Source organism: Hyaena hyaena, unplaced genomic scaffold (genome assembly GCF_003009895.1).
Source record: "Hyaena hyaena isolate Hyena2069 unplaced genomic scaffold, ASM300989v1 scaffold_244, whole genome shotgun sequence".
NCBI classification, from domain to species: Eukaryota; Metazoa; Chordata; class Mammalia; order Carnivora; family Hyaenidae; genus Hyaena; species Hyaena hyaena.
The window spans coordinates 1,014,854-1,042,135 of record NW_024080876.1 but is presented as its reverse complement, the minus strand read 5'-3'; the positions used below and the strand labels follow the sequence as shown (position 1 = coordinate 1,042,135).

The window sequence follows — 27,282 nt, the reverse complement described above, 5'->3', positions numbered from 1 at the left end:
TGGGCTAGTCGCCGTCTCTTTCCAGGAATTTTTCTGGATTATTTTCTGTGTTGCATCAGGTCCTTCCCTTTCCTGTTGTTCTTATGTATGGGCATTTCCAGTATTCGTAGAATGCTCTTAGACATTGTTAATTTGTCAACGTTCGCCCTTCATCACAATATGCCTGAGCTCTATAAATGGAGACAGACAACTAAATTTGTTAAACTGAAGACGGTGCCCCTTTCTATTAGTGTGTGAGCGATTTCCTATCGTCGAAATTATAAAGAAATTTCCCATCGGGCAGAAACAAGACATGCTAGACATTTTCTATATGTCTAAGACCATTAAATATTTCCTCTACTCCTTGCTATAATCGTTTGGAAGTTTTTCCTATACAACCATTTGAAACCCAATATTGTTTAAGATAGTTGTCTGTTTAAGTTGAAGTCCACAGACATACTCTTGCAGGTATAAAGATTCTACAAGAAACTGAAAAGTGATTTTCACAGAATTAAATTTAATTTCATAACTCATTGTTTCCAAAACTGTGGCCCACGAATGTGTTCTTAGGGATACATAACACTTTTTTTTTAGTTTATTTCTTTATTGTGTGAGTGTGTGAGAGACAGAGAGAGAAAGAGAGAGAGAGAGAATGAGAATAAGTGGGGGGTAGGGGCAGAGAGAGAGAGGGAGAGAGAATTCCAAGCAGGCTCCACGCTGACATAGCACAGAGAGCACCTGATGTGAGGGCTCGAATACACAAACGGTTGAGATCATGACTTGAGCTGAAATCAAGAGTTAGATGCTTAACCAACTGAGCCACCCAGGCACCCCCATAACACCTTTTAAAAAAAAGAAAGAAAGAAAAAGGATGTGTGTGCATTACCAAATTTGAGAAACACTTATATTGTTGTATCTGCTCCAAAAGGAGAAAACCTTTGAAAGACTCTCTCCATCCCCTTTCTTTCTTTAGATATTCCTTTAAAGACAAGATGAAAGGCAAAGACTTTCTCTCCAAGAAAAAAGTACATCTCACAACTTCTTAGTGGGTCGTGGAACACTGGGGAACAAACCTCAAGTCAAGAACCACAAAGTCTACACTAAAGAACAGTATTTTCCTAAACTAATATATTTTACTAGTTCTTTTGTGCCCATGATTTTCTGATAGCTAGTCTTCTTAGCGAGACAACAGACACCTCTGAGAAATGTGCGCTACCATGAATTTCTGCCAGTTGTCATCTACGACAGTACTTCCCAAAATGTGTTCTGGAAAGTAATGGTACCGAGATATGTTCTACTAAGAAAAATAAATATGAGAAAGAGTGTATTTTATAGTCCACATATTACACTGAACCATTTGAAATTTCTCATGTAGGGGATTTCATATGGTTTAAACTAACTGTATTTGAATGCGTTAATAAAGTTAATGCCTAGTTACTCCCCTCTGCCCTTAAATATTTTTCTGCTCATAATCTTGCTAAACAGAATTCATTTTGAGCTCATGTTGTTGCCATTAAATATACCAGCAATTATACTTGGTCAAAAACCAAACTGACACTAAAGAAAATTAATTATTTGATTTGAATGAACCAGCTACTCCCACAGCTTGCATAACCAAACTTGACAGTCCCAAAACCTATTTAAGATGAAACACTGCATGACGCCTAGTCAAGCAAATATTTGCAAGAGCAGTGAGATGCAGGGAGTGAGCAAATGCTTTCCCAGCACTCCTGTGTGCCATGGGAGCTCACAATCAACAGTTTAAAAAGCTGTAATAACAGGTTCTGCACAGTGTAGTGGCTATTGATACTGAGAACATTTCAGAAGTTCATCTCTGTCATCCAAACATCACAGACCACCATCATCTGTTTATCACATTTTAATAGGGATTGTATGCTAATAGATTCTATTCTTTTGTATTTGTTGTATTTTCTTACTATTTGGGTCATATCTCTTGTGAGAAACAATGTTTATAGCCCATCTATCCTCAATATAAATAAAAAGCTTTTACCACATAAGGTCATTTTGTTCTTTTTTTCCTAATGTTTATTTTTGAGAGAGAAAGCAAGCAGGGGAGGGGCAAAGTGAGAGGGGGACAGAGGATCTGAAGCAGGTTCTGTGCCGAAAGCAGAGAGCCCAGTGTGGGGCTTGGACTCATGAACTGCGAGATCATGACCTGAGCCAAAGTTGAACACTTAACAGACTGAGCCCACCCAAGTGCCCCAAGGTCAGTTTGTTCTAGGGATGGTGTAATGCAAGTAACTACAAAATAAACGAATGGACTATTTATTACCATTTTAGCAACCCTGTAAGTAGAAACAAAAGGAACTAAACTAAAATATGCATAATAACCAGGCTTTTTTGTACTAGCCTTCAAATATACGTATATATACACATATAAGTATGTATTAAAAAGTGTGTGTATGTGTGCATATATAATATGCACACATAATGTGCATGAGAATTTTTTATATTTTTCTTCATTGGCTATTTTCATTATTTTATCATTTGATACACAAATTTGTCCCTTGTTTCCAGGACAGTGACTGAACATGTCTAATCCACCAATGATAACAATTCAGGAAGCAAGTGCACAGAGTCAAACATGAGATCCAATTTTATTGCTGCAAGTAGCTCAAAACAAGTACTTCTGTCTGATAGAAGATATTAAGAAGATATTTCTCAACTTTAATTTCAGGCACACTACAGTAATTGTTTTCTTGGTTTTCCAGAACATAACTGCTACATAAATTTAGGATCAGACGAGACCTCAGAGTGAGAAGCAGAAAAAGGCTTTTGGAATTCTGTTAATTTATCTGCGGAAAAAGATACAAATGTGTGTGTGTGTTTGTGTGTGTGTGTGTATTTAACCTAAATGCATTACATCATAAATATCCAGCTTGCATTTTATTAAAAATATCTTCTTTTTATAGTTATACCGCAGAGCTTATTATCATTGGTATCAAATATGCAATGTCAGAACAAAGGTCTTATGAATGTACTACAATGTGAACACACAAATTAATTCATTCTACAAAAATTATCTAGTTCAAATGTGTACATTTTCTTTTTTAAAAAGGAGCTAGTATTTAATAATATACTAATTTATTTTCCCTAGTACTTAATTGTAGGTGTACACGCCTATTTATTTTCAAAACTTCTAATTACCTGAACATATGAAGACAGTATCCTAAGTTAAACATTTTCTCAAGCCTCCCTCAAGTACCCTGGACAAACAGACTGGGAATGGGGTAGTAGACACGTGAAGAATTATTGCTCTTCCCCTGACTGAATTTCCTGACTTGTGTCACCCAGAAGGGAGGGAGGATCGTCTTTTTCTGAAACAAAAAAGATCTTAATGACAGAACACTGTATAAAAGAACCAGCAGAAAGCACTGAAACCACTTACAATTTTTGAGGTAAATTTCATAAAATTGAATGCAAACACTCATTAGAATATATAAAAATGATGCATTATGTGGGAGATTCTGTCTCTCCCTAAATTATTATGATCATTATCTTAAGAAATATGGTCCTTAAAAAATAAACTAAAATTTTTAGCACCTGAGACTTGAAAGACCACTTCTATTTATTAGTTTAAAGTTATGGTAGACTAGGACTCAGGTTCTACTCATTTCTTATTCATCAAGGGTTCCTGGGTTTTTTAATGTTCTTAGTGCTTACCAATTCTAAACAAGTAAAAGAAAATGTAGTACAAAAAGTAGTGGGGGTGGAGGGCAGGGAAGAATAAATCAGAATGTGAGTGGGAAGAAGGAAAAAGAAGAGAAAGCATTCTATATTCCTCATTACCCCAAAACAATGGAGAACTGGGTACACAGGCCCCCTGCCATTGCTTATTTCTTTAACCACCCCTACATCCCATTGGTATTGATAATTAGGTCTACTAATAATTTAGCTACACAAAAGAGATGGCTGCATTTTGATATTTTACAACTTAATTCATGGCTTTGAAGAATGTTCTTTGGTAGGTCCTGAAACTACAGAATTCTATGCCAAGTTTCCATTAGATAGTCTCAATCCAGTTATTTTAATACCTATTTCTATTAAGTAGAGAAGTCATCCAGTTGCCACTGTGAACTTCACTATCTTTTCTATAAAAAACAAACGAAAAAACAAAAAAAAGGAAGAGGAGAGAGACAGTTATTCATCTTAGTAAAACAAACATATTATCTTAGGCAATCATTTTAATTTTACCATATTTATAACTGCAGATATGCAAAGGCATTATCCACATTCAATCATGTGAATGCCCATCTATTATAGGAAAAGGCTAATATAAAGAATTCTCTATTTGAGGTGAGAAACTGTGAGTATAGCTCTGTATTTATTTTTAATACCAGCTATCAGTTTAAAGATCTAGGACCACACAATTTTAAAAGCATTGTAAGATCAAGATGGTGATAATGAAAATTCTAATATTTTTCTTCTAAATAGAAGACATGATTGGTTTCTGCTCTTAAATTCCAAAGGCAGATGTAGTTGGCAAAAATAACAGCTCTGAGGGGGCACCTGGGTGGCTCAGTTGGTTTAGCATCTTTTTAATTTCAGCTCAGGTCACGATCTCACGATTCCTAAGTGTAAGCCCCATGTCTGGCTCTGGGCTGACGGTGTGGAGCGTGCATGGGATTCTCTCCCTGTCTCTCAAAATAAAGTACTTAAAAAAAAAACAAAACAGCTCTGAGAACTGAGATGCTATAAATACAACTTAAGGAGCTATGATTTTCTCTCTCTTTTCTCCTATTAACACCCACATTCTCACTTCTCCCAAGAGTGTTCCTTTAAGTCTCAAATGGTCAAGGAGTTGGGACTTTATATTTACCCAGGAATCTATACATAGTAGGAATAAACTCTGCAATTAATCACCCAGTTGTGGCTGTTATAAATAGTCTCCTGGGGGAATTCTGGGGAAGGTAGCAGAGTAGAAGAACCCTTGTCTCGCCTCTACCCACACATGCAACTAGATTAACACTCACATCGGTATAAATAAACCAGAAAATGACCCAAAGACTGGCAGAACTCCACAACTAAATGTAGAGAAGAGGCCACATGGAGGAGGGTACGAAGGGTAGAGAGCCTGGCAGGAACTAAATGGACTCACAGGACCGTCTGCAGGAATGAGGGATGCAGTGAGCATGGAGAGGGGAGAGACAGACTCCCTTACCAGGAACACCCTGGGGGAAGACATATCCCCATAAAACCTGGCTGTGAAAACCAGAGGGGCTGAATTTCATGAGTTCTTACAACTAGTGGAATGTAAACCTGGAATTAAAAAAATAAATAAATAAACGGGCTCAGCTGTAGAACTGGTGAATGAGAGGAAACGGAGTCCCTCACCTTAAAGAGACAGCACAACAAACAGCTCATAGAGATACAGCACAGAAGCAGTTTCAAAGGCACCTGGGGCATAAAGGAAGGGAAAGTTATTTTCCAATCTCAGAGCCTGTCTCAGAGGGGCAGAAACTGCCGGGAAAAGCGTCCAGGAACAAGAGAACTGGCAGGTGCCATTCCCCACCCCTCCTTCCCTGTCCCCCACCCTTGCCCCAGCACGTCCTCTAGCATTAACACTGCTATCTAAGGGACTCGCTGCCTAACTTCCTAGCACTGCTGTCCTGCTCCCTTGTGCTGTGCTTCTGCCAATCCATCCCCCCGACCCCTACAGCCCACCCGAGTAAGGGTGCTGCAGGGCCCCTCCTGCAAAGGACTAGGGGTGTGCAATGATTACTAAGACTACTGCCCGGGTGCCCTCATCCCACTTGCTGTGCTTTGATGGATCTGCCCTCTCCAGTGCGCTCTTGGCCAGAGCCCATGGTGGTGCCACAGGCCTGACAGTATGCAAGGAGCCCCTACACTGGTCAACACCACTCCGGGGGGTGGGGGTCAGGGGTTGGGGGTAGGTCCTGCCCTGGAGGGAATGGAAGATAACCACATATACCAGTCAGAAGGAGACCCCACAGAGGGCTGGAGGCAGACAACTGATCTGACTGCAGACCCTGCCCACCAAAAAAGCTTCTCAGAGGACAACAAAGGGAAAGCCCCTTGTAGTTTGTTGTTATTGCATTCTGGCAAATACCTGATCTGACTCAACCCAAGCCAAGATAGCTGCAGACCGGCCCGCTAACACCACAGGGAGCTAACCCTACCCACAACAGCAAAGAAACCCATTTTAGATAATTGAACTGAAGGAAGGAGCAGCTGAGCCACAACAGCAAGGTACACACGTCAGATACAGGAGACACCCTTTGAAGCACCAGGTTCTGGAGAACAAGAAACACTGTATGGCAGGGTACTGCAGGACCTCTGCTTCGTAAGGCCATTACTTTCAAGTGTAGGAGATACAGTTGTCTTTCCTAACACACAGAAACAGACACAGAGCAGGATAAATAAGGAACAGAAGAATATGTCCCAATGAAAGGACAGGACAAAATCACAGCAAGAGACCTAAGCAAAACAGAAGTAATATACCTGATAGATAATTCAAAATGATGATCATAAAGATACTGACTGAACTGGAATAAAAAGTGGAGGATATCAGTGAGACCCTTAAAAATGAGATAAAAAGAACCAGTCAGAGATGAAGAACACAATAAATAAAATTAAAGACACACTAGATATAATACATGGTAGAGTAGATGAAGCAGAAGAGCAAATCAGTGATCTGAAGCACATGGTAATGTAAAATCAAGCTGAGTAGGTAAGAGGAAAAAAATATATTCAAAATGAGAACAGACTTAGGGAACTCAACGACACCATCAAATCTTAATAATATTCACATTATAGGGATTCCTGAATAAGAGACTTTAAAACATAATATTATTTGAAGACATAGTAACTAAAACTTCCCAAACCTGGGGATAGGAACAGAAACCCAGATCCAAGAGGGACAGAGGGGCCCCTAAAAAAATCAACCAAAGAGGTCTATTCCAAGACACATGGCAAATGTACTGATAATTTTAAAAGCAACAAAAAGATGGGGTGCTTGGGTAGCTCAGTCAGTTAAATGTCTGACTGCTGATCTCAGCTTAGGTCTTATCTCAAGGCTGTGGAGGAGTTCAAGCCCCGTGCTGGGTCCCATGCTTGGCATGGAGCCTACTTTTTTTTATTAAGTTTATTTTATTTTTGAGAGAGACAGAGACAGTGTGAGTGGAGGAGGAGCAGAGAGAGAGAGAGAGACAGTGGGGCTCAAACCCACAAAACTGTGAGATCATGACTCAAGCCAAAATCAAGAGACTGAGTCACCCAGGATCTCCTGGAGCCTACTTTTAAACAAACAAATATATTAAAAGAAAAGAAAACAGTTACATACAAAGGAAACCCGATAAGGCTATAAGCCGATTTTTCAGCAGAAACTTTGTAGGCCAACAAGGGAAAGTGCCAAAAGGGAAAAATCTGCAGTTAATAATATTCTACTCAGGAAGGCTATCAATCAGAATAGAAGGAAGGGGCAGAGGTGCACCAGGGTGGCTCAGTCAGTTGAGTGTCCAACTTCGGCCCAAGTCATGATCTCCCGATTCATGAGTTCGAGCCCCGCATCGGGCTCTGTGCTTATAGCCCAGAGCCCAGAGCCTGCTTCAGATTCTGTGTCTTCCTCTCTCTCTGCCCCTCCCCTGTTCGAGCTCTCTCAAAAATAAACATTAAAAAAATTTTTTTAAGAAGGGAAATTTCCCAAACAAAACTTAAAGGAATTCATGACCAGTAAACCATCCCTACAAGAAATGTTAAAGGGGGGGCGCCTGGGTGGCTTCGTCGGTTAAGCGTCTGACTTTCGCTTAGGTCATGATCTCGCGGTTCGTGGGTTTGAGCCCCGCATCGGGCTCTGTGCTGACTGCCAGCTCAGAGCCTGGAGCCTGTTTCAGTCTGTGACTCCCTCTCTCTCTGACCCTCCCCTGCTCACACTGTCTCTCTCTCTCTCTCTCTCCTAGAAATAAATAAAACATTAAAAAAAAACTTAAAAAAAAAAAAAAGAAATGTTAAAGGGAATTCTTTGAGTGGAAAGGAAAGACCATAAGCAAGAATAAGTAAAATGGGAAGCACAACGGCAGTAAAAATCAGTATATCTGTAAAAATTAGTCAAGGGACTCACAAAATAAAAGGATGTAAAATCCATATACCTAAAATATGGAGAGGAGTTAAAAAATGGGTTCAAACTTAAGTGATCACCAACTGAATACAGACTGCTATGTACATGTTATGTACAAAACAAATGGTAACCAAAAAGCAAAAAAACAGTTAAGATATGCATAATATAAAGACAAAAGAATGCAAGTATATCGTTAAAGAAAGCCAACTAATCTTGAAAACAGACAGCAAGAAAGAAACGGAAAAAAACTACAAAAATAACCATAAAATAAGTAACAAAAATGGCACTAAAAACATATCAATAATTACTTTGATTTTAAATGGACTAAACACTCCAAAAGACACAGGATGATGGAAAGGTTAAAAAAAAAGACCCAAATAATTACTGCCTATAAGAGATGCACTTCACATCTAAAACACACGTAGACTGAGAGTGAAGGGATGGAGAAGCATTTATCATGCAAACAGAAGTTAAAAAGCAAGCCAGGGTAACAACCCGAGAGAGGAAGCAACTGTAAATATTTATGCACCCAAAGATTTAAAGCAACTAATAATAAACAAAGTAATTGGTAGTAATAAAATTATAGTAGGAGACTTTAATACCCCACTTACATCAATGGATAGAGCATCCAAACAGAAAATCAATGAGGAAACAGTGTTCTGAATGACACATTGAGCCAGATGGATTTAACAGATATATTCAGAACATTCCATCCTAAAAGAGAATAGACATTCTTTTCAAGTGCACATGGAAAATTCTCCAGAATAGATCACATATGAGGCAACAAAACAACTCTAGGCGGGAACACAAACTGGCGCAGTCACTGTAGAAAACAGTATGGCATTTCCTCAAAAAATAAAAAAATAGAACAACCCTATAATCCAGTAATTGCACTACTGAGTATTTGCTCAAAGAATACAAAAACATGAATTTGAAATGATACACAACCCCCTACATTTATAGCAGCATTACTTACAATAGCCAAATTATGGAAGCAGCGTTAAGTGTCCATCCATAGATGAATGGATAAAGAAGATGGGATATATATATATATTTAACATATACACAATGGAATATTAGTCATAAAAATGAATGAAATCTTGCTATGTGCAAAAACGTAAGAGTTATAGAGAGTATACTGCCAAGTGAATTCAGATAAAGACAAATACCGTATGATTTCACTCATATGTGGAATTTAAGAAACAAAACAAAGTGGGGGGGGGGGAACAAACCAAGAAACAGACTCAAACAGAGAACAAACTGATGGGTTGCCAGAGGGAAAACGGGTGGGAGGATGGGGACATAAAGAATGGGGATTAAAGAGTACACTTACTATGAGCTCTGAGTAACGCACAGAATTGCTGAACCACTGTATTGCACACCTGAAACACCGTACTGTTAACTATCCTGGAATTAAAATTTAAAACTTGTGTTTTAAATTTTTTAATGTTTATTTATTTTTGAAAGACAGAGAGTCAGAGCATGGGCAGGGGAAGGGCAGAGAGAGAGGGAGACACAGAATCTGAAACAGGCTCCAGGCTCGGAACTGTCAGCACAGAGCCCAACACGGGGCTTAAACTCACAAACTGCAAGATCATGACCGGAGCCAAAATCGGCGCTTAACCAACTGAGCCACCCAGGCAACCCTAAAATTAAAAACTAATATTAAAAAATATATAAGAACGTTGGGAAAGCAGAAATCACAAAATTTCCTAGGTGTCATCTTAGATCTACGAAATTGGAATCTGGGAATAAAATCCAAGAATGTACACTTTAAGAAAATTTGTTTTAACATTTATTCGTTTTTGAGAGACAGGAGAGGGGAGAGGCAGAGAGAGAGAGAGGGAGACATAGAATCTGAACCAGGCTCCAGGCTCTCAGCTATCAACACAGAGCCCAACATGGGGTTTGAACCCACGGACCATGAGATCATGACCTGAGTTGAAGTCAGATGCTTCATGAACCTAGCCATCCAGGCGCCCCACAAGAATGTGCACTTTTAATAAGCAATACCAAACTTAGGTGATTATTACATGTGATGTCCAGGCACCCTGAAGTTTCAAAATTCTTCATGTACAAGGAGGCAAGTTGGATATTAAGTATTTCAGATAGCAACTTAATCGAAGGCAGATACCAAATTGTATTATCCACTTCTATGTTTCTTCAGAAAATAAATACCTACAGTCAGATACTAATACTTGAGGTACAGAGGTTCAAAGATTGTTTTTTATGCCTTGGTGATTTAATGACTTGTTGATTTACTATAATGGAACATCTTATTCTGTTTTGTAGAGAAATTTTGTTTCTTTAGTGCTTCCAGATATAATCTCAATTAACTCTAACAACGTTATATCAACCAGAAAAAAGACTGCCATAATCTATGATGGCTAACTCCTAAAGAGAAGCTACGAACACATTTCAAGAAAGAATGATGAAGGACAATGCATGATAAAGTCAATGTATACCAAAGCCAGGGCTTCTCAGGTGGGCCCCCGGAACTTTGCAGAGTCTCCTGAGGTTACAGGGATGTGAAGAGGGGCCTGGGTGCAACCAGTCTGTGGGGGTGTGATGAATGGTCTTCAAATTACCCCAATGTGCATAACAATATTATTTTCTACAAGTTTCAAGGAATAAAACGTTGGGAAGCAACAATTTAGTAGAAAGTGCTGACCTGAGAATCAGTAAAACTAGGTTCAACTCCCTGTCATCCCACTGAGTAATCTTAATTAAAACTTGGAACCCTTAGGCGTTCCTGGGTGGCTCAGTCGGTTAAGCATCCAACTTCGGCTCAGGTCATGATTTCACGGTCCGTGGGTTCGAGCCCCACATCGGGCTCTGTGCTGACAGCTAGCTCAGAGCCTGGAGCCTGCTTCAGATTCTGTATCTCCCCCTCTCTCTGACCCTCCCCTGCTCATGCTGTCTCTCTCTCTTAGAAATAAATAAGACATTTAAAAAAATTTAAGAAAACAAAAAAGCTTGGAACCCTTAGGTTCCTCATTATTTGTTAAATGAGGACTAGTTTAAACTACTTCTAAGGCCTCTTCTATTTCTAAAATTCCATTATTTTCCTTGCATTTACATTTCATCATGTAAAAGAACGCTCAGGAGAATTTTAATTAAAAGCTCTAAATTCAGTCAGTCATTCCATAAATACTTATTAAGCAACTAATTTGCAGCAGGCATGTGACAATCTGAGAAACATATATAAAAGACATAGTATCCTAATATGGGGTTACATATATTTTATTGTGAATAAGTAACATACTTTGTCACGAATAGTCCTTCTACCCCTTTAAATAGTGAAATCTACTGAATAATACCTAAATAATGGAAATCTGCACAGATAATGAAAAGTTTGCCTGTGCATAATTAATCGATGTTAACTTTAATTATAGTCAGAACTTCTACCACTACTGAAGGCTTTCTTTCTCTGTATCCTTATTTTTCTTAAAAAAAAAATTAGGACATTTAAAATTACTGGTAAATTACATTTACAATCAAAATCAATTTTCAAAGTATACATTTGTAAAAATAGTTTATTTTAAAGACTCTCAATAGGATTTCAACATCTTATTTTCAGATATACCAAGACAATCAATGCGTTCAATATACTTGAACCCATGAGGAAAGTTGTTCCAGATCTATTATTAGACCTATATACACTGTTTAACTGAGCAGGAATAGGGAAAGCATGGATTCAAACTTTTAATTAATTATTACATAATTGGATATCCCCATCCACAAAAGTGAAATTTTCATGACACAGTTTCACAAAGGTTACAAATATGTATCAACTTACAACTGAAGGAATCATATAGCATTTTTACAGTGTTAAAAATCTAGCTCCATAATTGCTTTCTTAAAAAAAAAAATGCTTCCCATATAAAAAGTCCACATTTCTCCAAAAATGTATACATTCACCTAGTAGTAGGATCCAAAATGAGAAGAATTACTATCTCCAGAAGAAGGGGGTGGAGGCAAGGGGGGAGGTGGTGGGGGTATGGAGTACGGTAAGGGCATTAATGGATGAGGTGCCATGTTTGGCGCAGCCCAACCCAGGTTTACGGATGCAGGCGGTGGAGGTGGGGGGAGCGGAGGCAGAGGAGGAGGGAGTGAAAAATTATGCATGTCAAACACTGGAGGAGGAAAAGGATACTGCGGCATAATCGGATTATCTGGCCTCTGAGGTGGAAATCCTGATGTCTCCTGAAACACCATCTGTTCTGAGTTATAAAACTGTGGCGATGGAGGCCTGCCATGGCAAGGTCGAGGATATCTACCCCGGGAAAATCCTCGTGTGAATTCTCTGTTGCGATATCCTTTTGAATGCTCTGAAGCAGAGCTATGAGCATTCCAATTCTGATGTACTTCGGAAAAATTTTCACCTGTGAGTGAGGAAGAAAGCATAAAAACAAAATTAAAATTAATTTTAATACATCAAAAAACACATGAAAAATTTCAATAATGCCTTTTCTTTGACTTCCAGTATATCTTACAGTAGCTAAAAAGGCATAAGGCTTAAAATTATAAATTTTAAATGAATCCAAAAGGCCAGAGTACCAGGAAGGGCAATAGATATTTCGAAAGAAACCATGGAAGACAAATGGAAGTGGCACAACATTTCCAAGTACTAAAAGAAAACTCAATGTACAATTCTATACAGAATCAAAATATCCTCAGGAAAAAGGGAAACCAAAGACATTCTACAATAAAGAAAAACTAATTTATCTGCAGCACACCTACCCTGATAGAATGACTAAAGCAAGTTTTGTGAACAGAAACAATAAAAGAAACTTGAAATCATGAGGAAGGAGGAAAGAACACAACAAAAATATGAATAAATACAATAAAATGTCCTTCTCTGAGTTTTCTAAATTATGTTTGATGGTTAAAGCAAATATTGTAACAGTTATTGTGATTCTAATTGGATATATATGAAGTATTTAATGCAATTTATATTAAAAACTAGAGAAAAATAAAAGGACATAAAGAGGTAAAGTTTCTACAATGCACACAAACTGGTAAAACAATTACATCAGTGGACTGTGATAAATAATATACACACAATTTGATACCTACAGCAACCACTGGAAAGTTAATACAACACATTCAAAAACACTACAGAGAAATCAAAATGGAATTCAAAAAAAAGTTACAGTACCCACAGGCAGGCAGAAAAAACAGAAATGAAAACAAGAGGCAATAAACAGTAAAGGGCAGACGTAAGCCCTGGCATATTAATAACTACATTAAACACGAATGGTCTAAATACATCAATTAAAACAGAGGGAATGGTTGGCAGAGTGGATTAAAAAACATAAAATTTCTTGAAGAAATTCACTTCAAAGGACACCGTTAGGTTGAAAGTAAAAGGATAAAAAAAGATACAACATGCAAACAATCAAAAGAAAGGGGTAGCTACATTAATATCAGAAAAAGTAGGTTTCAGAACAAAGAAAATCACCAAAAAAAGAGGGAGACAAGTGAATTTAACAATATATGTAAAGAATTATACACCATGACCACCTCTGGTTTACTCCAGGGATGCAAAGGCTGGCTGAATATTCTAAAACCAGTGTAATCTACTTCATTAACAGGCTAATGACAAAAAATCTTATCATCCTCTCAATGCAGAAAAAGTACTGTCAAAATTTAATACTCCTCAGTCATAATTTTTTTTAAAGCTCCAAATAATAAATAAGAATAGATGGGAACTTAACTTGATAAAAACAATTGTTGTTCTCGAAAATCCTATACCTAATGTTATACTTAATGATGAAAGACAAAGTTTTCTTTTATAATCAAGAAGGCGGCACATTTATTCAACACAGTGCCAGAGGATAGAGCCAGTAAGAAAGGGAGACAAAACAAAACAAAAAACCCAAAAAACTCAAACATACAGTCTGAACAACAAAAAAGGAATACTGTCCCTATTTTCAACTGATGTAGTTGGCTAAGTAGAAAATCTCAAACAAAATAACTCCTAGAACTAGTGAGTTCTACAAGGTCACAAGATAGAAGCTAAACAAATGTTAATTTTATTTCTACATTCTAGCAACAAACACATGGACGCTGGCATTAACAATGCAAAACCATTTACAATGAGCTGAAAATGAAATACTGAGGTGTATACTAATAAAAAAAAAGTACAGGATATATATTCTAAACACTACAAAATTCTGCTGGAAAAAAACAAAGATCTAAATTAACAGAGGTGTTATACACCATGTTTGTGCAATGGAAGACTCAATATACTAACATATTAATTATCTCCAAACCAACAGACAAATTTAAAACAATTCCCATCAAAATCCCAGCAGGATTTTTTGTCAATAGAGATTCTTATAAAACGCATATGGAAAAGCAAAGCAACGAGAATAGCTGAAATAACTTGGAAAACTGTTAGAAGAAAAAATAGAGGAGAAAAATCTATTGGAACGTATGTCTGGGCAAGAAATCCTCAGATTCCACAAAAGAAAACCAATAATATATTGGGGCTTCATTGAAATTAAAAATTTTCGCTCTGCAAATGGCTCTCTTGAGAGGATAAAAACGCAAGCTACAGGCTGGAACAAACTATGTACAAACTCTCATAACAAGAGTAAAAAAAGCAGAAATACAGTTACAAAATGGGCAAAAGATATGAACAAATCCATCACTGAAGAAGACATACAGATAGTAAACAAGGACATGGAAAGATGTTTAAAATCCTTAGCCATTAGAAAAATGCAAGTTAAAAATCACAATTTGATTATCAGTACACACCTATCAGAATGGCTAAAATAAAAAATGGTGACAAAACCAAATGCTGGTGAGAATGCAGAGAAACTGAGTCACTTATACACTGGTAATGGGAATCCAACTACCATATAATTCAGCAACTGTACTCATAGACATTTATCCCAGAGAAATGAAAAGTTGTGTTTACACAAAAACCTGTACACAAATACTTAACACAACTTTATTCCTATAACCCCAAATTATTAACAACCCAGATGTCTTTCGATGCATGACTGGTAACAATCTGTAGTATATTTACACCATGGAATACTACTTTGAAATGAAAAGAAACAAATTTGACAAATAAAACAATTTGCATGAATCTCTGGGAAATTATGCTCAGTGACAAAAACCAATCCCTAAAGGTACATATTGTAGGGCTCCATTTATAAACCATTCTTGACATGACAAAATATATTCCAGAAATGGAGAAAAGATTAGTGATTGGCAAGAGTTAAGAAGGTGGGAGGGAGGGAAGTGGGAGTGACTATAAAAAGGCAACACGAGGGATCTTTTTCTGTGATGGAAATATTCTGAATCTTGATTGTATCAATGTCACTATGGTGGAGGTTGTGATACTGTACTGTCTAGTTCTACAAGATGTTATCATGTCAAGAAACTACGTAACAGGCATGCCAGAAATCTCTTATTATTTCTTCCAACAGCACATATAAGCCTACAAAAGTTTAGTTTTAAAAAAGGGAAAAGAAAACAGGAAAGGTATAATAAAAGGAAATGCATGTTAAAACACAAAATACCTTGATTTAGATAGTTAAGTACTGTATCATTTAATTCTAAACACAGAAGCAAAGAGGTTTCTTAAGAACAAAATGCCTACACACACATCTGATTAACAAGCTTTTATCTATCCCTGGAAGCCATTTTTACGTCCTTATGCTTGAAAAACTAATGGTTAACACTCCACTGCTTGTGGCTCTCTTCCATCACATTTCATGCCGTGTAATGCCTCCAATGGTAGACAGATGCCAGGAAGTAAAAAGAGAATTCAGAGGTTTCTTTCAGTTTTATTAGTGATGAACTTATATAAATCTAAATGAAGATTAAAATCACTATTGCATTTACTCACTTGATTCATTAGATTCAGACTTGAATTTTTTCCGGCCTTGAATCTGAGATTTTTTCCTCTGTTTGGCTTCTTTTTCCTTTTCATCATCACTGAAATCTAAGGCCTTAGAGAGGAAAATATACATAGATTATGTCATATGGATTTACCCATATTCACTGGTACACACTTGGAAGTGAGAAGCAGCCTATTACTTAACACTGACGCTAAATAATAATAATAATAATAAAAGAATGTAACTCTTTTTGATATTTAATATTTTCTAATAATATCTGAATTAATTCTTAATTAACACAGGCCAGAGTACTCAAGGCTTTTTCTTTTTTAATTTCTAGAAAGCTTCAGATAGGTAACTTTTTGCGCTCCCCCCAGCTTGGTAACTTTAAAATGTCAATCTTTAACAACCTTCAGATATTCCATAAAGAATATGGGTATTCTTTAGCTAGAAGACTAACCTCAAGGTTAAGAGTCAATATTCAGAGTGCCAGCTAACAAACAATGCTAAAGGGAAGGAATAATTAGGAATAAGGAAATAAAAGAAATTATCACATCTAATACAAAAAATATTTAAAAGCTTATATATATATATATATATATATATATATATATATATTATATACCAGGTATTGTTCTAAACACTTTATAGGCATTAATAATCTTAGTTAATAATTATCTTTTAATAATATAATGTCAGGTATATTAAGGGCTGTAAATAAATAATAAGGCAAAATAAAGGCAGAGAAAATCACTGCAGATGCTATTTAGATTGGACTGCAGGGAAAGGCTTATTAGATAAGCAGATACATGATGATCCAACTTCCAAGAGGAAATCATTTTAAATTACAAATGGGAAGAGCCAGTCTTATTTACAAGAGTAAGTAAGAACTGAGATTCACTGTTATAGCCCAAATACCCAGGTTAAAAGCTATATATATTATGGCTTCTTAGAATGATTTTATTATTCTATTAATATCAGTAACAGATATGTTTCACATACATACATACATACATATATATATATATATATATATATATATAAAAGCAGACATATATATATATGTATAAAAGCAGGCTCACTGTGTATGCATGCATACACATTAAGAGAAATAAAATGTATATGAAAGTCTTTTTATGAGACTTTCAGTATAGCCTTGCTGAAAGATCAAATTTTCCAAGAACCAAGAGTCCATACACCTCAGAATCTGTAATTAAATTAAAAAGTATCAACTAATGTTAGTACCTTCAAATACATGATACTCTATTGCTGATCTCAAAGTGCTAACATTTTTAAGCTCATGTTAAATCTGGCATCTGCCAAACACTAGAAAAGTTTTGAGATCAGATGGAAAACATTGTTTTCCCTGATGTTGTTCAAATGAGATTAAAAAGCCAATAAACAAGCACTATGCTTAGTGCTGTGGGAGTATGGGGCTGGAGAGAAAAAAAAGGGCAAGGGAGATTTTTGTTATGAGACTCAAGATAAATCTCTAAGAAATTAGCAGTAAAGGGGCGCCTGGGTGGCTCAGTCGGTTAAGCGTCTGACTTTCGCTTAGGTCATGATCTCGCAGTTCGTGGGTTCGAGCCCCGCATCGGGCTCTAGGCTGACTGCCAGCTCAGATCCTGGAGCCTGATTCAGAGTCTGCGACTCCCTCTCTCTCTGACCCTCCCCTGCTCACGATGTCTCTTTCTCTCTCTTCTAGAAATAAATAAACCATTAAAAAACATTAAAAAAAAAGAAATTAGCAGTAAAAATAAAGGAAAGAGATTTCAAGGAGTGAGAATATGTGAGAATATGTGCAAAGGCATAGTATACTTGAGACATGAAATTGGTTCTGTAAAGCAAAGTGAAAGCTTCCTATATAGTGAAATCAGATGATGAAACTGGAGAATAAAGAACTTACAAGCCAGCCATTGGGCATGTTCTAAGAGCAGGAGGGAGGTATTAAAGGATTTTAATTGGCACTGGTTTATTTTAGAGACTGCTTTGGCAATAATTTTGCTATCATCTCCTAAAGTCAGAAAAAAATTCACATGTTTCTTGTATACATAGTAATTTAAATTTAGTCAAATACCTTAATTCAACTACAAACTACATATTCATGAATCAGACATAAATACAGAAATGAAGAACATGCATTCCTTATACACAATCTATGATTAATGTCAGGCAATAATCCTATACTACAAAATTTCATCATAATAAACTTTAAATCTCAAGAAGTTTTCTTATTACAGAAATAAGGGACAGTCAACTACTTCAAAAACAAACAAAAAGCCCAAAACACCCCATGTAGTACACTGAGATTTCATTTTAAAATTAACCTAATCATGCCAATTTTATAACCAGTTAACATTACCATAATTAGCAGTTCAAAGCTTAGGTCTGAAACAACGGGATGTATCAGAATATTTGCATTTCACAAGGAATGTATTTAAGACCTTTGTGAATTTTCTCAAATACTTTAAAAACATACAATTTCACTACTAAGATACCCTCAGAATAACTAAGACATTAAGTGAGCCTTCAGAGCCTTAATGGAAATCACATGTATACCTAACATAAACTAGAAAACATAATCTCACAGTAATGTAGATATTAAACTAGGATCACTCCCTGGCTAAGTGACCCTCTAAGGGAGCAGTACCTGATTCACGCCTCAGCAAAATTAGAAACTAGCATGAATCTTCAGCATTGCCTAAAAACATCTAAAATGAACAAAGTTAAATCTACAAATACCAATAATTTATAATACTGAGAAACTTCATCAGAATTAGTACATTTAAAAATTCTCATTTATATATTTTGTTACATTGTATAAATTGATACTTTTTTCAAGAAATATATACACTCCATGCTGCAATTTTTGTATTTGAAGAACTTAAAAAAAAAGAAAATTTGCTTAAACATCTCCATGGAAAGTTAAATACTCATTATTCCTGACTATTCCACAGCTCTAAAAAAATTGTCAAGCTACTTTGGGACATAAAACTAATTTCACTGACAGGGATTCAAGAAAGAAAATCAAGAGTTCTCTTTCTAGGAAGGTAATTATATGAAAACTGAAGAGGTAGGTAGATTCTGATGATTTTTTTAAAGTTTATTTATTTTGAGAGAGAGAGACAGACAGACACCATGAGCAGGGGAGGGACAGAGAGGGCGAGAAAATCCCAAGCAGGCTCCTCAATGGACACAGCACTCACACCCATGAACGAGGAGGTTATGACCTGAGCCAAAACCGAGAGTTGGATGCTTAACCAACTGAGCCACCCAGGTGCCCTGATTCTAATGATTTTGTACCTCTAAAAGACAGGCAGCTTATTAAAATGCACCATTAATAAATGTCTTCATGTCTGACATGTTTAATTTACTAAATTAAAGAATAAAATTTTTTAAATAACTTTTCCTTTACCAGCTGTCCACAAAAATCTGATTAAAAACATAGTAAATTATGAGGAAATTGATAAGCTAACATTAGAATATGACTAAAAATATTTTTTTCCCAAAGAAACTTAAAAAAAATTTTTTCCCCTAAACTCATCAATCAAAAGCTCTCATTGAGGGGTCATCTGGGAGATGAGGAGATCACACAGGCCCAAGGATGGCAGTATGACTGCCAAGCAGCATTTAAGGACCTCATTAAGGTCAAGTATTATGAATTTATAAAATCAAGTCCTGCTTTACTCCTAAAATATTGTGTAAAGAGACATACTTACTTCTGGTGGTGGTTCCTGATCATTCTTCCATGATGCATCTGATCCCCTATCCCTAGAAAGAGAAAATAAAAAGTCAAAAGAAAACAAGAAGTACTTAAGATTCTGCTGTTTATTAGTTAATGGTATAGAAAATAATAAAGTAGAAGACATGAGCTCAAACCTTAATTTTGTAATATACATGAAAACAAGAGCAAAAAATAAAGAACCATGTATATATTCTTCCCTTATTTCAGAAGATGTGGGAACCTCATAAGGAAAACACAAGATCTGGACACATATAAATATTAGCACCAGGGAAATCAGAATGAGAAGCCAAGGCTGTGTGCGGTGTGCAGAGGAAAGTGGTTTTGCGGTTCATAAGCATCTCCAGAGGCAAAGACTTTGACTGCTGAGACTGAGCTTCGTTCATAAAGCTCACTTCAACTAAGGCTTATTCTCCACTAACTATAGGTCAGACACTGTTCCAGTGCTAAGGATACAAAATGACTAGAAGGCCTTCCCTTATTTAAGATTTTACAGGTTTAATGGTGGAGATAACAACATAATATTCTTCCTCTATTTACCTGAAGGAAATCAATGATACTGCACGAGTAACCAAACCTTATTCCAACAGTGTTTTTGAAAGCAGAGGGTGGAAAAAAGTTCTCTCATTTGGTAAGAAAGAATTTTGAAGAGTCTGAAGGACAGTTTAATCACAAGCATGAACTAGTTTTTAGTAGAAAGTTTTACACTCTACAACCAATAGTAGTACATATATTATTAAGTAGGACTAAGATTTCTAAAAGCTCATCTTTATCTTTTTAATCTTTTTAAGTTTGACAATATCTTGTTACTCGATTATATTAAAATATTACAAAACTTCAGATGTCCTCACTGCTTTATATTAAATCTCAAAAATAAATGAGGTTCTCAGTTATTAATTCATTAAAATCATTAATATATTAATCCATAATCCATAAAAATCAACTTACAGATGCCAACGGGCTAGCAGAATATGAAAATCATGAAGTCCGCTCTTTTGGTTCAAAACTTTGACCCTGTATGTGAGGGCACTATTAACGATTTTTCTACTTACAAAAAAGCTATTACCCAATAATTATTAGCTTACACCCATGCATTTAACACAGCTCCAGTCTCCTTGTAGCATATGTGCCATCTCATGGCCTGGGGTGCCCTTAGCATGAGGCTTAAAGACGCACATGGGGAAAGTTCCCCATTAGTACATTTACCACAGAAAACCAAAATCTACTAAAGAGATCAAGCAATATTTCAAAAAGCACTTAGTAAGAAAGTAAGCTCATGGGAAACCAAAATTAAAACAGCCTTACTGGAGGTGGATAAGCTAGAGAGGAACTGGACTTCTCTACCTCAAAGCCAAAGTGGTCCACTGAGTTCCCATGCAAACACCAAAATCCAGTTTAAAATAGAATAATCTTTGTCAGGTAGGGCTTCTGGAGGGTGGGCTTAATTTCCCAATTCTTTAGTTTATTTTTTCTTTCCAGGACAAAATTCTTATTCTTGCAAATCAAGAACAAAGACTTCGTCTACTATTTAATATCTATTCAGTAAATGTCTTCAGGAAATCCTTTTATGTTTTAAGCTAAAATATTTAATTTTTAAAAGTTAAAATTATGGCTGAGGCGCCTGGGTGGCTCAGTCGGTTAAGAATCCAACTTCGGCTCAGGTCATGATCTCACGGTTTGTGGGTTCGAGCCCTGCATCAGGCTCTGTGCTGACAGCTCAGAGCCTGGAGCCTGCTTCAGATTCTATGTCTCTCTCTGTGTTCCTCCTCAGCTCATGCTGTCTTTCTCTCAAAAATAAATTTAAAAAGCATTAAAACAAAATTTTTAGTTAAAATTATGGCATAACTACAGCAACATCCTAATATTTAAAGCAGAATTTAAGAAGTGATTTTAGGGGCGCCTGAGTGGCTTAGTCGGTTAAGCGTCCGACTTTCGCTTAGGTCATGATCTCGCAGTTCGTGGGTTCGAGCCCCACGTCCGGCTCTGTGCTGACTGCCAGCTCAGAGCCTGGAGCCTGATTCAGAGTCTGTGACTCTCTCTCTCTGACCCTCCCCTGCTCACGCTGTCTCTTTCTCTCTCTCCTAAAAATAAATAAAACATTAAAACAAATTAAAAAAAAAAAAGAAGTGATTTTATTTTTAGTGTATTTTATTTTATTTGAGAGAGAACGTGAGTGGGGGAGAGGGACAGAGGGAGAGAGACAGAGAATCCCAAGCAGGCTCCACACTCAGCTCGGAGCACGACACAGGAGGTTGGATCACACGACTCTGGGATCACGAACTGAGATCCCAAAATCCAAGAGTCAGAATACTAAACCTACTGAGCCACCCACTTGCCCCTTAAGGAATGATTTTAAAACATGACTTTACTGTCTATTTAAGTCACCTTTCTTTTCAAAGTAGTTATTTAGAAAAATCAACCTCACCAACCTGAAGAACTCAGGCAAGATGTTTCCCTCAGATAATTGTGTGGATTCTTAAACATAAGCTTAATGACTTATCAGGAACAATATGTTCATCTCTAAAATGACAAATTAAATTCAGAGACTTGATTTAATATGTAAATACTTTAGAGGTTTTTTGCCATGCCATCAGGACTAGCTAGTACTTTTGATGTAGCACCAAGGCTACTCACTGACTGAAGTTCCCCTTGTATATTCTGCAAAAACCACATTTCTAATGCTTCAAGTTTCCCATCAAGAGAGAGCTAGACCTAAAAGGGACTTGAGTGTCAAATTGAATGCAAAGTATTTTTGGATTTAGAATCCCTTTTCCTCCCACAATCTTCTGAAATTGAAATCTTTCTTCCACTCCTAATTTTACAATATTTTTAAGTGGCTCATATTCACTTCATCTTTCCAAAGCATTCAACTTTTTTCCCCCAAAAAATCTATTCTACTTGAACTATATGCCACTTATTTAATATAAAAATTAAATTATATAATTATAACAAGGTCAACTAATAAAAACAGCTCTACAGCTAACATCTGGCAACACAATTAACACATAGAAAATGCAAAATTAAGGAGTACCATAAACATGCAGAAATATTACTTCCATATGCCATGGGCATCATTTAGCATCTTACAAAAGGAAGAGCAGTAGTTTGTTGGTTAAAGCAACCATTTATCAACTTGATACACAACTTTTCAGGAACACATTTTCATTATCTCTTCTAGAAATTTATAATTCATAATCAACCTGTAATGTACTCATTTTGGTTTTTTTCTTGAGAATTACATAGTTTTACTAGGTAAGCCTATAATGTAATCCAAACTAAATAGTTTTATTTAAAGTGGAAAAGAATTCTTTTTGAGTGGTAATGCTAATACTGAAATAGCATGTGTATTAGAAAAGTATATAATGGAAAAAATATGAATTAGAATTCAGAAACTTTACAAGGTCCAAATGTATTCCTACTAGTTGACTATGTCATTTTGGGTCAAAGATATAAATCATCTCTACCTATAAAGATGATAACAAATTGTACCTTTCAGAAATGTCATTAGGAAAATAAATGAACTGTTTGGAAGACAGATACTTAAGAATAAGGAATGACCTTCACTGAAAATTATTCCTAAAATATAAATACCAGATAGGCAGACAGCAACTAACATATCAATAACATACTTACTGTTTAAGTTTTTCTGTGAATATGTATTGGGTGAAGTCTTTCATTGAAGGGGCAAAATACATAGTGTCTTTTATTTTAATACCTTTACTCTCAATATGCTCTGAAGAATTAAATCGTAACACATAAAATGGATGTGCAACAGGTCCAAATATCTCAAATATCTACAAAACAGAAGAAACATAAAGACCTCCTTTAATATGTAAAAAAAAAAAAGTTAGTTAATAGTTTTTAAAAACTGATCATTGTTATAAGGTAATTTTGTCATGACAGAACAAAAAATTATATTTCTAATTAGGTCATTTTTGCATACTCATAGTCTTCATATTTTGATTATAAATGCATCAACTCAATACAGATTTCCTTTTTATGAATTTAAAACAAGTGTAACAAGTTTGTTCCTTACTAAATTCAAATCAGTTTAGTGGTATACCAATTAGATATAAATTATGAATTTTTTTAATTATTCCTCACTTAAGTCGTAAAGTATGAAGAAAAGAATTACAATGGGTAACTTTGTGTGTCACTTGGACTCTTATGACACAAAACTTAAAAGCTAGTTTCTGCTTTAATGGGTATTCAATCATTTCTGCTGTTCCTATATGGTAGTCAACATTTTCATAAAATTAAACCACAATTGTTTCTAATTCAAAACTTAGAAAAGTAGATTTGAACTTGAAGTTGCTTATTTTTCAAAAACCAAAGAAGCTATACAGCCTTTAACTTTTATTTAAAGGAAGTACTTTTAGTACATATTTTCTTTCTGAAAATGGTTTAAGAATGATAAAAGGAAGCCTCTCGTTTTCAAGCTCTTCTCAAAAGAAATACTTAAGGGGCGCCTGGTGGCTTAGTCGGTTGGGCGTCCGACTTTCGCTTAGGTCATGATCTCGCGGTTCGTGGGTTCGAGCCCCGCGTCGGGCTCTGTGCTGACTGCCAGCTCAGAGCCTGGAGCCTGTTTCAGTCTGTGACTCCCTCTCTCTCTGACCCTCCCCTGTTCACGCTGTCTTCCTCTCTCCTAGAAATAAATAAAACATTAAAAAAAAAAAAAAAAAAGAAAAGAAATACTTAAATTTTTAAAAATAATGCTTGTGGTAATAAATATATGTATGTTATAGAAAACGGGACCATGACTGTGATCAGTGTAGACTTTTAGTCTTTTTTTTCTACTAGTAAATTTTTCCTTTTGAGATCATATTGTAGTTTCGTATACTACTCCCTTTTAAAGCAAAGTTGCATTAAGTTTTTCCATGTTCTTCGTAAGTATAATTTTGGTAGCTATATCATACTCCTTTATAGATCTGGAACAATATATTAACTTGTCTTACAGGACATTTAGGGAGCTTTCAATCTGGTCAATATAATAAATGGTCCCATGTGAATATCTTGTAAAGTTATGTACTTTAGTCTTCTGGAAAATTCATTGGCAAGGGGCAGAATTATTGGAGCCAAGAGTATGGTTATTATTAAAACCCTGGATATAAATTACAACTTTCAGGGCACCTGGGTAGCTGAGTCAGTTAAGCACCTGACTCTAGATTTCGGCTCAAGCCACGATCTCATGAACCTTAACATTAAGCTCCAAATCAGCGCTAACTGTGCAGTGCCTGCTTGGGAGTCTCTTTCTCCTCTCTCTCTGTCTCTCTCTCTGCCCCTTCTCCACTCATGCTCTTGTGTGCTCTCTCTCTCTCAAAATAAATAAACTTAAAAGAAATTACTAATTTTCCAAACAGCTTTGACCATATTAAACCAACTGTACTGAAAAAATGTTTTAGTACATTCTCAGTTCTTGATTTTTGATAGTAAATATTCTCATTTTAATCTCTTAAGTATACCATTCAAGGTTTTATTAATTTTCAATGAGGCATAAAATAGGGTACCAATATTCTGAAGACATGATTACCCTAAAAACAACTAGTAGTATTCAATACAATTATAATGGCGACATATTCTGAAATAACACTAATAGCATAAAAAATTAATCTTAAAAAAAAAAAAAAACAGCAAAGTTGCTTTGAAAGGATCTAGATACAAAGAGTAGACCTCTTCCAACCAGAATTGCAAAGGACAGAAGGGATATCCTGGAACATAACTCTTACTGGCTCACATCACATAAAGTAATGGATTATCTTGTCACTGTTTTAAAAGTCTCAACAATTCTTGGGGGCACCTGGGTGGTTCAGTCAGTTGAGAGTCCGACTTTGGCTTGGGTCATGATCTCGCGGATTCATGAGTTCATCAAGCCCCACATCGGGGTCTCTCCTGTCAGCCTGTCAGTGCAAAGCCTGCTCCACAGCCTCTGTACGCCTTTCTCTGCCCTTCTCCCACTTGCACTCCGCCAAATATTTAAAATAATTTTTTTATAAAGTCTTAAAAATTCTTTTTAAACTCCTTTGATAAATATGGACAAAACCTGATTCTTCAAAGTTTGGACAGGGATAAAAAAATATTTTTGTAAAGTTTCCTGTAAGAGTATAATAATCATTGTTTGCAACCTGGTACATGAAGCTATTTCCCAAAGACTGGTTCCCTGGATAAAGAATTCCACTTCCTAACTAAGAAATGATTTCGCTAGAGCAATGCCTTAATAGCCTTAGGTTTATATAGAAACTAGTTTTAACTAACATTCAAAATTCTTGGATAAAATCAGAGCATGCTTAGGGGCGCCTGGGTGGTTTAGCCCATTAAGCATCTAACTTTGGCTCAGGTCATGCATGATCTCATAGTTTGTGGGTTCAAGCCCCAGGTCAGGCTTTGTGCTGACCACTCAGTGCCTGGAGCCTGCTTCAGAGCCTCCCTCTCTCTTTGCCCCTCCCCTTCTCATGCTCTGCCTCTCTCTCTCTAATACAAATGAACATTTAAAAAAAAATTAAAGCACGCTTAGTTCACTATTCTTAAGGTCTTAAGTGTTTATGAGCCATACCTATGAGAAAATCATAAAGTTTTAAGTAAAATAACACCACATACAGCAGGTAACAGGAAGCTCCATTTGTGAATGGCTTACACCAAAACTGAGTAGTATCTATGCTCCTACCTTGAATAGCCACAGGAACACTTAACTGGGTTCACACAAGCAATTTAGCTAATCCAGAGTTACAGGAAAAAAAAAAAAAGGATTTGACAATATTTTAAACTACTATCGGCTTCGAAGTATAGATTTTAGACTGGCTAAAACCTGAAAGCTAAACTGTGAAGAACGACTCCAGACAAAGCAGGGCTCAGGCCAGCCCACTCACCCCACAGTGTCTCCCTTGCTCAGTCTTCAGACCTGCCGTTGAGGGTTCTGCAAGAAATCCTGACTACAGGTACAAGGAAAGGAATGGCTGAGACAACAGTGTGAGAAACAATGATAATGAGGTCTAAGATATTTACTTTGGAGAAGGTAGAAAGCTTCCTTTATACCCTAAATAGTACATATTCCATAGAAATACTCACAAAAATTTAATCCAACTAATGTTTTATACTTGCTCTGCCATTTGAGAGGTAGTTTTCAGTGTCCTTCCACTTGGCTCTAGCTTATGATACTTACTCTTATTTAAAAGCGGTATCATTTTGCTAAAAGACCTCAAAGGATTCCTGTCACACACAGAGGTCACAAACACACACCACTACCACATTATACAGATCTAGCATAGGGTCCATTAGGAAAACAACTGACAAGCAGAGAAGTACATTCATTCCCCCAAATTCTCATTCTACAGCATAGTCGAGGCTTAGATGTTCTACATGCAGCCTGGCAAAAGTTCCAGTGGCTGAGGGCCAGCATGAGTCAGCTGGCTAAACATGCGTTGAGAACGCTCCAAGAGAGAATCAGCTGCACTCTCCCTCTCCCCACACACGTTATGTACTTAGGAGTCAGCCTACGAGGGACTAGGTAATCCCAGTACCTACAGGAAAAGAGAAGCAGATCAAAGAATCTCCTGGCCCAGGAACGATCATGCCGGGAGACCATTTATGTCTGCATATTGCTGCTCTGA

At 36.5% G+C, this 27,282-nt stretch overlaps 1 protein-coding gene across 1 annotated transcript in view; it reads right to left on the bottom strand.

Moving 5' to 3' along the window:
• Positions 1-11,595: 11,595 nt before the first annotated feature.
• NAF1 (nuclear assembly factor 1 ribonucleoprotein) overlaps positions 11,596-27,282 on the bottom strand; it is a 45,256-nt gene continuing 29,569 nt past the window's right edge. The window contains exons 5-8 of the mRNA XM_039244554.1: positions 23,312-23,472; positions 19,656-19,707; positions 15,945-16,047; positions 11,596-12,462 (exon numbers count right to left, since the gene is read on the bottom strand). Coding sequence (XP_039100485.1) covers positions 11,999-12,462; positions 15,945-16,047; positions 19,656-19,707; positions 23,312-23,472 — 780 coding nt within the window. The 3' untranslated portion in view covers positions 11,596-11,998. The remainder of the gene's footprint in view (positions 12,463-15,944; positions 16,048-19,655; positions 19,708-23,311; positions 23,473-27,282) is intronic.